At 41.5% G+C, this 11,245-nt stretch overlaps 2 protein-coding genes across 3 annotated transcripts in view; both read right to left on the bottom strand.

The window, feature by feature from the left end:
• ccdc120b (coiled-coil domain containing 120b) overlaps window positions 1–10,048 on the bottom strand; it is an 18,736-nt gene extending 8,688 nt beyond the window's left edge. The window contains 1 exon segment of the mRNA XM_020592656.1: window positions 7,654–10,048. The gene's annotated coding sequence lies outside the window, so the exon portion shown is untranslated.
• Window positions 10,049–10,072: 24 nt separating this feature from the next.
• The window catches only part of mbd1b (methyl-CpG binding domain protein 1b), a 20,707-nt gene continuing 19,534 nt past the window's right edge, over window positions 10,073–11,245 (bottom strand). For both annotated transcript variants that reach the window (XM_020592654.1, XM_020592655.1), the window contains 2 exons: window positions 10,781–10,879; window positions 10,073–10,694 (listed from right to left, as the gene is read on the bottom strand). In XM_020592654.1, the coding sequence (XP_020448310.1) occupies window positions 10,221–10,694; window positions 10,781–10,879 (573 nt within the window). In that variant the 3' untranslated portion in view covers window positions 10,073–10,220. The remainder of the gene's footprint in view (window positions 10,695–10,780; window positions 10,880–11,245) is intronic.

Genomic DNA, 11,245 nt, shown 5'->3' with positions numbered 1-11,245 from the left:
CGAGGAGTAGTGGTGGGGGGGGGGGGGGTATATGCAGTACATTCTATACAAACAAATCCAGATAATAAGAAAAGAACAGTGGAACAAGTTGGGTTGAATCTCAAGACCCCAGAGTTTGAGTCTAAATCAAGTCTGAGCCACCAAAAAATAGTCCAAGTCGAGTCCCCATTACCCAAGAGTTTCCATTTTGAGTCCCTGCTACCTGAGTCTGAGTCATCAAGGTCTACATTGAACACAATAATACAGCTCTTGCCATTTTAAAAGGAGTTTACTTACTGTGTGTGACACAATAGCCAAACAAACACACTATTTAGAAGTGAACAGTGTCAATATCTTATGCCAAAATATTATGCCCTATTACAGAAAAAAACCTTGTCCTGGTTTCTAAATTTTGAGTCAGAATGCAGTCAATGCTCAAGTCTGAATCCAAGTCTGAGTCGAGTCACGAGTCCTGAGTCCTGAAAATCAGGACTCCAGTCAGAGTCGGAGTCCTGGACTCAAGTACCACAACACTGGGAACAATATTTATATAATATTTTTCAGTGATTGTAAAATACATCTTCAGAGACTCTGTAAAGTAAATCTGTCTCACTGTAGAATCTCCTACCAGGACAGCAACCACACCACTAAAAGCACTAGGTGTGACAATACATAAAACCATATTATAAATATGCATTTAGTTTTACAGACCAGTTACAAAACATGAAAAGTGCAACAAAAGGCTGCTCCTAACTTTCCTTGCACCTTAAGGCATTCTGAAAGTGAGCAATACTTTAAAATTAGCTCTCAGATAAAATTAGCAACCAATTAATTTGCAAAGGAAAAGGAAAAGGAGGCAGGATAAGTAACATTAATAATGTATGAAGAGAAACACACAGGGAGAAAGCGAAACCCTGTGTGTTTTATGTCTCAATATCTCAACAGCAAAAAAGAGATGGAGCCAGAGGAACAGAACCAGAAGCAAAGTGAGAGACAGGAATAAATAACAGAAGCAAGGAATAAATGAAATGTTCAGTGGAGTTTCTGCTTTGCTGCTGTTGTAAATATCAGGGTTTACATGAACTTCACTTTGATTTATCATCTGGTATAGCTTTTACAAATGAGACCATATTGGATAATTCTTTTAAGAAGAACAAAACAACTGTTTCTCAAAAACAAAATATAATAGTATTTTTTAACAACCTGAGGCAAGAAATATTGCCTTCTCTCCATTGTAGAAAATCAGCAATGTTTCATGTGCACTGTTCTTTACATAATGGAGGTTCATCACAGACAAAGCCTGTTCCCTAATACCCAACAGAGACTTGAAATCCAAAAATAGCGATAGCGATTTCTGCCAAAAGCCTCTCACTTAGCGCTGCTCACAAATCGCTGCCATAAACAAGCATCTTGCCGTCTCCTTGCCAGTCGAGTAAATCATAAAACGACTCCATTCAACCTAGAAATCTAGATGCACGGCCTCAAGGGCTGAATCATAATTACCCGTCCAAAGACTGCTTCTGCCAGCATCACATTTTTTAAAAGGAAACATTTATCTATCAGTTTCTCTAAGCAGCTGTCTCAAAGCTCTGCTCACAGCTGATCAGCTTTTTGCTTTTTTGGGTCAGTAAGACATAGCGTTCTGTCATCCTCATTCAAACAACATTAAGCATTAGATGCACATTGTGGGAAGGCATACATGAAATATTTCTACCAAGTCTGTGTTGGCTCCTGTTGTGGCATTGAACCAGTAACTGCTGTTTGCTCCTGTACGTGTGAAAAGTGCCAGCATGCTTGACCTCCCACTGACAGACAAGTAGGGGCCTTTCACACAAACAAGTGGCAGAGTTATGGCCACCGCTCAGACAAAAGCTCATCACTGACTCCATGATGATCTGATTTTAAGCTAATCTAATATACTAAGAAGTACTTTCACCTGGGAGGGTGTGTGCGGTGTCATGCCTGTGCTCTGTTGAACAGCAGAGCACAGAGTAAACCCACTGAGATAAAATCCAGAGAAGACAGACAGAGACATTTGGTATTCATCTGGGCAGTCGCTGGGCAGCTGAATCCTGGAGCCAAATGGCTGCCATGGCTCTTAAGAATGGCTTTGTCCAGACATCAAAACATTTGCTTGAGCTTAGAGCTGTCCTTTTCCTTTCACTGACTAAACTGTGCCTTTTATCTGTTTATTAAACTGCGAATCCTTCAACTGCATGCAACGTGCTGCTTGACGTTCCACAACATGGACAGTGTGTGTATGCTTTACATTATGTTCTAGCTTTTGCCATTATCTGTAACTGCCTGCTCTTCATCGAAGGTTACACTGTAGGTACACTAGTTAAGTTTCACTTTAAATGCACTCCAGTTTTACTCCAGTGCAACCTACAGAGCATTCAGTTCACGAAAGCTGCTACTTGTACATTTCTGGAAAAATGTTCCAACAGCAGCTGCTGCCATTTGTTTGGAATTGACAGAAAAAAAGTTTAGCAGCAAGTTAGCAGCAATAGTTATGACCATGGATACCGGATTACAAGATGGCACTCAGTTCACTCCTCGAAAAGTTTCTCAGTGGCATATACTCAAAAAAATTCTTCATGCTTCTGGATTCCAACTACAAAAATTACTGAAATTATTATATTGCACATGCTTTGACATTTTGGGCCGCTAGCGCATGCGTACTTGTGTTAGGCCAAGACTCCGCCGGATGAGGCAGCTGACTTCTGGTTGGCTTCACACACATGCATGGGATAAAATAAATATATCCTAGATTTTCCAAATGATTTTGACCCAGTGAATGAAGTTCTAATAATAAAAAACGAGATTTAACCTGACCTGGAAGGCTCAGAAAAATATTTTCAGTTTTACAGCCAATTCTTTTCCAGTGATTCCTTTTGGACCAGCGTGTCACATGATGAGCACAGTTGTAGTGATGCAGTTTGTCAAAACAAAAAGAAAGTCCAGTAAAAATAAAAAATAAAAACAAAGAAGAAAAATACAAAGAGAGACATTTCACTATGAGACACGATCTGAAAAGAGATCTCCCCAAAGCACAGGACATAAACAGTAGTAGTAAGTTTCAAATACATCCAAACACACAAACACACACAATAAAGCTCCCCCAAACAACCACAGACACAAGCTACAGGAACAGTGAGCACCAATGCAACAGGTCACCCTCTGACCACTGAGTCTAACAAACAGGACACACCTGAGAAAATCAGTGGTCTCACAGGTTGACATGAAGTGCAAACATCTGGTGTGCAGCTGTGTGCAGAGAGGTACAGGTAAAACAAGCCAAGCCTGCATCACATTCCAAAGAGAAGCCTGCAGCAAAGACGGTGGGACAATGAAGAATCGGGTAAACAGTGTCGCAAGAGTGGCATTACAGGAAGGATCAAAGGAGATATGAGTATAAGAGAGATAAGAACACAGCACAATCATCAAATACTTTGACTTAACGTGTGTCCGGGGATGAGGGATAGGCTCTGGATGGTGGTATAGACAGCACTGTCAGAGCCATGTTGTTTAAAACATGAGCTGTGCAATGAGAGTGAGCGGCCCCTGTGCAGCGTGCATCACACGAATGCAAATCAGCAAGGAGTTTAATATTCAAGTCTGACAGGCTAAACACTGAAGCCTGTAAGGTAGGTCCACACCAGAAACTGTACTGCTCTTTCTTCACCTTAGAATCCACATATCACCACACTCATAGCAAAGCCCAGTTCCTGCAGGCAACAGTTTTATGTCCAATTTTCTCCTGATGGCTCCCTGCTTTTAAAAAGTGTGCTGTCAGGTTGTCTGGCCCAAATGTCCGAGGAACAGGCCGCTGTTGTCAACAGCATTTATATAACTGATAAATTTATGACAATATGTTGTAGTCGATATTTTTGCAACCTGATCCAACTGGCAATGGATGCACAACGTAAGAGTGTGCACAGGTGAGGTTGGAGGCCCTCGTGTTGACACAGCTGCTGCTGTTGTCAACTTATACATGGTAACCAGAGAGAGGGTTACAAGCATACAGCTCCTGTAAGACAAACATGAAAGTCCCACAGCTGTTTGTGAGGAGTCAGAACTAGGTGAGCAGTGTTGCGGACTGTGCAGCTTTGAAACATCCATATCACATGTTACAAAGCTGGCTCCCACAGCGCTTTAAGTGGCATCCCATTGTGTTTCCTGATGTGTCCACTCTCTTTGTTTTATTCAGTTGTAAGAGAACAGTAATGCCACCTTTATCTGCACACTCTCCCTGCCATCCAACATCAAACTCCAAGGATTTCATATATCCCCATTGGTATAATATGATGATGAGGATTGGGAATAGAAATATCAACATTCAGTTGTTTTTTATATGAAAAGGAGATAAGCTGGGGCATATAGAGGATTCTTTGGAGAGGAGTTACTTCCTCCACCTGACTAAACCCTAACCAATGAACTGAGAGCAGCTTATAAAAGATCAGGTGACTGGAACACCTACCTCATGTGATCTCTTTTTGTTCTCTCTACATCCATGAAATATTGATATTTAACACTTATCGGCACACTTTCCAGTTGTGTGGCTCACCGTCTCTCCTTCCTGGCCCTGACGCTCAGCTTTGCACATCTGACACAACTACCACAGGTGAAACAAAGCAATCTTGGTCACTGCTATCCACCTGGATTCTGCTGAGCTGAGATGGGGGGGAGTAATAAAGAAAGGAATGTGGCTGTAACATCCAAGGGGATTGTTTGTATTTATTTTCCCTTTGCTCTCTAACACCTGGAAGGATTTCTGTATGTATTCCAGAGTCATTTTCATGTTGCACTGTGGCTGTAATCTGCTTTGTTGATTTTGGAGGAGTTCAGAGCTGCTTATGATGTGCAGTCACGGCCATGCACTTACTTTCATTGCTATACATGCATTAATGCATTACAGCCATATCTGATTCTTTTGTACTTTCATGTCTGTTATAACTGAGGAACTAAGGATGACACTACTGCTCTGGTGTGTTTTCAACTCTTGATAAGGTCTGGGACTTGATTCCCTAAGCTGATACACTAAGCACCAAGACACTTTAGATGAAGCCATATTTTCATTTTAAATCCATGCAAAGAGCCTGGATCTGGATCAGGAGGTGACTGTGTGACTTTTCACACTTCTCAATAAACCTGCATGTTTGCCAGTCAACTACTACTGAACCAGACTCTCAAAGTGTACCAGTCCCCGTCTTAAAAGTGTCAAAAAATGGGAAAAGAATAACATTGCATCTCCACCAGTCTGGGTCAAGATCCAATTTCATGGTGTTTGATTGAATTGTAGCACTAAAAAGTTGCATGAAAACCACAGGGAGCGCTTTATAGGAAAGCAGAGTACTATGCTACTCATTTGAAGACACCCAGTGAACAGAAAGGGGTGTAAAACAAACCCCCAACATGTGTCCAAATCCCCCTGGTCACGAAGAAACCAAGTGTGAATGGTCTCCTAGCTTCCCCTGCAATAAAACAGATGAACCAACTGTTGTACCCGATACTTTTTACCATACTGAATTAATGCATTACAGCCATATCTGATTCTTTTGTACTTTCATGTCTGTTATAACTGAGGAACTAAGGATGACACTACTGCTCTGGTGTGTTTTCAACTCTTGATAAGGTCTGGGACTTGATTCCCTAAGCTGATACACTAAGCACCAAGACACTTTAGATGAAGCCATATTTTCATTTTAAATCCATGCAAAGAGCCTGGATCTGGATCAGGAGGTGACTGTGTGACTTTTCACACTTCTCAATAAACCTGCATGTTTGCCAGTCAACTACTACTGAACCAGACTCTCAAAGTGTACCAGTCCCCGTCTTAAAAGTGTCAAAAAATGGGAAAAGAATAACATTGCATCTCCACCAGTCTGGGTCAAGATCCAATTTCATGGTGTTTGATTGAATTGTAGCACTAAAAAGTTGCATGAAAACCACAGGGAGCGCTTTATAGGAAAGCAGAGTACTATGCTACTCATTTGAAGACACCCAGTGAACAGAAAGGGGTGTAAAACAAACCCCCAACATGTGTCCAAATCCCCCTGGTCACGAAGAAACCAAGTGTGAATGGTCTCCTAGCTTCCCCTGCAATAAAACAGATGAACCAACTGTTGTACCCGATACTTTTTACCATACTGAATTCTGAGAGAGGAGACAGTCCAAGTAACTACAAAACAGTGCTGATTTATTCCATGAACACAGGAAAAAATTAACATTACATGCTCAGGCATCTTGCACCTCCAACTTGCACGCAGGCAGATGAAAGATGAAAGCCCCTGAACCGAACCAGGCCTATACATTATATCCCCTCGGTTGGGCTAGCCCCATACTACACAGAAACGTCAACCGAGACGTCTCTGTTACCAGCTTTGCAGCTGGCCCTAGCAGTAGTCAAAACATGAAGCAAATCAATGTGTGTGTGTCTGATGATTAAGTGGTGTGTAGCTAAAAACATTCTCACAGACTTCTAGTAACATGTCGTGATATTAAACATAAGAACATATTATGGCTAAGGCTACGGTTATACACGTCATAATAATAATATTAAACACCCTGTCTGCTGACAGTCATCAACTCTTCTCTCTAGTTATCCTTGACCAGATGTACCCTGTAGAAACTCATAAGCATGCCTAAGCATTTAACAATCTAACTAGACATCCTATCTCCACTAAACATTTCTAATACATAAAGTATCTATCTAATTTCTATCTGACTAAAAATACCTAACACAACCCTCTTTGCAAATGGCTTAATGGTCTGTGAATTGATAGTCCCTGTAAATACAAGAACCCTAAAAACGGAACAATCAGCACATTCAGCACTTGGCAGTAGAAAAGGAAGCTCCTCTTCTGAAAACACTGAGGTGTTTCCCCATACACCAAGAGGTGGACGAGCAGTAGATCACCCTGAAGACTGACAGACCCACACAACAGGCTTGGATGAGTTTTTTTTTTTCTTCCCCAGATTCAGACAGACATCCTTGTTCAGGCATCTATTAATAACAAGGGTTTAATATTGCTGCATGAGAACAGTATTAACTGAAAACACTGAAATCAATAAGGCCCAGCAGACAGCAAAGCTTTTGCTCCTTAACAATGCAGGCAACAGGGAGAAGTTGTGTATTCTTAGGAAGCATATGGCAGATTTTTACTCCTTTAAAGCTTCCCATTTGGATTCATGCAGATGCGATTGCAATCCAGCAATTTCCTGCTACACAAACAGCATGTTCTTATTTACAGGCGCGGAAACAGTACAAGTACAAATGAAAACGACATATTGGATTCACTCTCAGACGTCCTTGCATTTAATTTTACAGACGTCTTATTAGGAAGGCGTAAAGCATGTGCTCCCGCAACAAGCCCGGCTACTGGGGCTGCAACAGCAGCCATCCTGCATCTGCATAGTCGCTGCAGACGGAAGCACCGGCTGATAATAAAACACAACGGACTAATTAATGGGAGCAATAACATATCTCAGGTGTGTCACTCACTGACACGACGTGTATGCGCGTCAAAATTAATAAATAAAATAGTACATAACGTTTTTAGACTGATTTGTAGGCCAAGCTATTTCTAGAAAAAACAGATTGTCTTGACGGCTATTCATTAATACGCCCAGTTAGGATGGGATGGACATTTTGGAGCAGAAACCCCCTCTTACCAGAGAGCATGACCGGTGCCTTCGGAGGTCTCCGTGGTCCTCTATAGCAAAACCAAACCGAGAAAATTCATTCCGCCGTGACACTATAGGGCAGACGCTTCCAAAACACAGCTTTAATTACTAGAATGTGCGGCAAATCGTCACATAAGAAAAGGACTTCTCGCTCATGGTGGCTTCCTTCCCCAATTGTAATTCACCAGCAGCCTCGCGACCTCCGATGCGTCGGAGCCCTGCGCATCTCAGCAAACCTGCTTGCAGAAGGAAGAAAGGTTTCCCTTCCGCACCGGACGACAGCCCTCTATTTCACACGGCCAACGGACTACACTGTCACAGCAACGACGCCCCTCCCAGATGTTCAACCGCGCCACTTAACCCAGCCATAGGAATATTGTTATCCAGCTGTGGCGTCAGCACGCGCACAGTGGCGCTGACTGGTCAAAAACACTTTAGATGCTTTAATGAACTGTGCCGCCTCAAGGGCCTTCCCCTGAGGAGCACCCAAGTATTCTATCAAGACTGTTTTAAAACAGTTTAGAGTATAAGTGCAGGAAATTCGTACCTGTTCGAAAAAGCTAGCACTCTTATATACGTGTGTAAAACAATACCAAGTTATTTTTGGGTTGTGCTAAAAGTAAAAATATTAGCCGCCTGGCTAACAGCAAGGCTGATTAAGGAGCAGAGATAATACCCTATTTCCTACATAGGCAACACAAACTGTCTGCGTCTTAATTTAAAGGCATTAGCTTTGGTTTCCACTTGCTAAAACCAATAACTAAACCACAGTAGGTTACTGAAACATTCCCATCATTTCATACAACCTCTAACACACAGGGTGGTTATAAAACCCTTTGGCCTTCAGTGTTTGAGTCTGTGAACACTAAACTACTCAAGATGTTTCAGTCATAAAAACAGGTTACAAAGAAACATTTATTTGTACACTGCCTCAACAACACAAAGACTAGATATTCAAATCTTTGTTTCAATCCATTCAGTTAGGTTTTAATTCAAAGGCTAATTAACAATAGTTTTTAAAGAACAGTTAACAATCCTAAACATTTCAAAATCTATACTATTACTTGAAGGCAAGATAAACCATAAACACCCAAATTTGGGGGGTAGGGGGGGTTAAGAACAGTATGACAAAATCCACACGAGTTAAAATATTACTTAACCATCATGTTACTACGCAAGAATATATATAGAATAATCTAGTTTAGGGAGGATTAACATATTTGTTTATTGTAAGATATGTTTACGTCAAATTCATTGGACAATATTTTGGAAAACGGATTGTACACCGGCAATATATACTAAAAGAAGTTGTACATACTCTGATCTTGTATTGTTAAGTTTTTGCATATTTCCAATGTTGAGTCTGCCAATCAAAATCGGCCTGGTAAATTCAAAAGTACCTTGACCAAAAATTATCATTCAGTGAAATAATCTCAACTAGGAGAGGAACGCTAATTCATCGTTTTGTAATAATTTGAAAATATTCATTCATATAAAACCTATCTAAATGATTACAAACACATAACACACATCAAGTCAGGATTATGTGGAGGTACAAAGCTGCTCTCAATCAGCCAGGATTTTTTGGGGGACTTTTCAAGCTGAGAAGTAAATGTTTGAGAACTGATGTGTCCATCAGACCACGGACCACACAAACTTGTTTTGAGGTTGTTGTTTTTTTGTGGTTGGCCCCTGGCTTTCTCTTTGCTTCTGACATGAAGCAACAGCTGCTCTTCTATTTGAGTGAAGCAGTGATTTGGGTCTCTGTTACACATATTATATTGTGTGATCTTAACTGGATCTCCCTCTAATGATTAGGTGTCTCATAGTAAAGGGGGCTTACACTTATGCAGATTTACTGTGATTTATATTTGTACTTATTTTGGTCAATTTGTGGAGAAGTATTTTTGCCTTTTCTTTTTTACCATCCGCTGTGAGGTAATATTAAAAAAACACTGACAAGTCCACTGGGAAATGAATGCATTTTGTAGAAGCACAATTTGTCTAATTAAATCAGTGTTAAATCAGTATACAAGACATTTTTTTTAATCGTCCTCTTATTTTTTTTCTGCTGATGTACCCAATAATTTAGATGTTTAAACAATTAGTGTTGGTGATGTATAGACAAATATCAAAAGGAACATTTGGGGTGTAATATAAGTGAGTGCTATCAGTTCCTCATGTAAGAGTGGCTCAACAGTGACCTCAATTTCAGCTCAGCCTTTTACACTGCCCAAAATCTGACATTAAGAGTCACAAACAAAGCCCTACACCAACAGATAACGTCCGAGAAGCACACCTGGATTATAATGTCACAGGTCCTGGATCCCTTAGGCAATTCTTCAAATGATCAAATCACAATATTATAGTTCAGAGGTGATGCTGTAGATAATAGTGCAGAGGTGATGCTGTGGTGTGTCGTGTGTGTGTGTGTGTGTGTGTGTGTGTGTGTGTGTGTGTGTGTGTATATATTCACTACCAAAATGGCACAAAGTTGCACCAGAGAACTGGTGGTCTCCAATGTGGCCACACACTACATTCGGTCTGTACTGAAATTAAAGTCTTTGCAGCGCTTTGCAGTTACTACAAATGCTCACATTCTTTTTAACCAAAAAATCACATGTTGATGCCCGCTCCAGTATGATCGGATCTTTGCTAGATAATGGCTCTTTGGGGGGCAGCCCCTGGCACACAGCATAGTTCTCCAGGCCTAGAAGCAGATTGACCACCTCAGTCACCGAGGTTAATCGTGATGGGTAGCTGTCGTACAATGGATGGGTGGGGAGCAGAGGCTGCTTTTGGACAATGACCTGATAGCAGAAGCCTGGGTCAATCAGCACCGTGGTGTCGGTCATGCTGGACTGTTTAGAACATTGGATGAGCTGCAGCTGTGGGCCTTCCACCATTATGGCATACCATAGGATTGGCAGCACTGAGGAGCGCAAAGAGCGTAGCAGTTTCATTAGCTGGTTCTCCATGTCAACACCACTTGCAGCCGGGTTATTAGCCAAACTGAAGATCTGTGTGATCTGCAGACAGGGAGAATGGAAATAAATGCACAAAAAAGCTTCACATTAACCGTGGATGGTCAGAAAGCTTACAACAGGACACTCACCATGGGCAGCTCCTCTTCTTCCTCTTCTACAACATGCTTTTGATCATCTCTGCTCACATGTGACCTCTCTGCATCCCATCTGCTGAGCTGGTCCTGGAACTGACAAGGATCAATTTCCATTTTATTGCATAAAATAAGTATTTGATCACCTACCAACTAGCAAGAATTCTGGCTCTCACAGACCTGTTAGTTTGTCTTTAAGAAGCCCTCCTATCCTCCACTCATTGCCTGTATTAATTGCATCTGTTTGGACTGGACTGTATTTATATAGCGCATTTTCACAGTGTGTTGCACTGGCCGAAGCGCTTTTACAGGGAGATCATACACCATTCACCCATTCACACACCGATGACGACAAGGCTGCCACACAACGGTGCTAGTCAAGCCACCGGGAGCAATTCGGGGTTCAGTGTCTTGCTCAGGGACACTTAGGCATGTGGGGAGACCGGGAGTCGAACCACCAAC

This window comes from Monopterus albus, unplaced genomic scaffold, assembly GCF_001952655.1.
Source record: "Monopterus albus unplaced genomic scaffold, M_albus_1.0 scaffold18.1, whole genome shotgun sequence".
Lineage (NCBI taxonomy): Eukaryota > Metazoa > Chordata > Actinopteri > Synbranchiformes > Synbranchidae > Monopterus > Monopterus albus.
The sequence above is the reverse complement of the archived record's forward strand: the minus strand, read 5'-3'. Positions and strand labels throughout refer to the sequence as shown.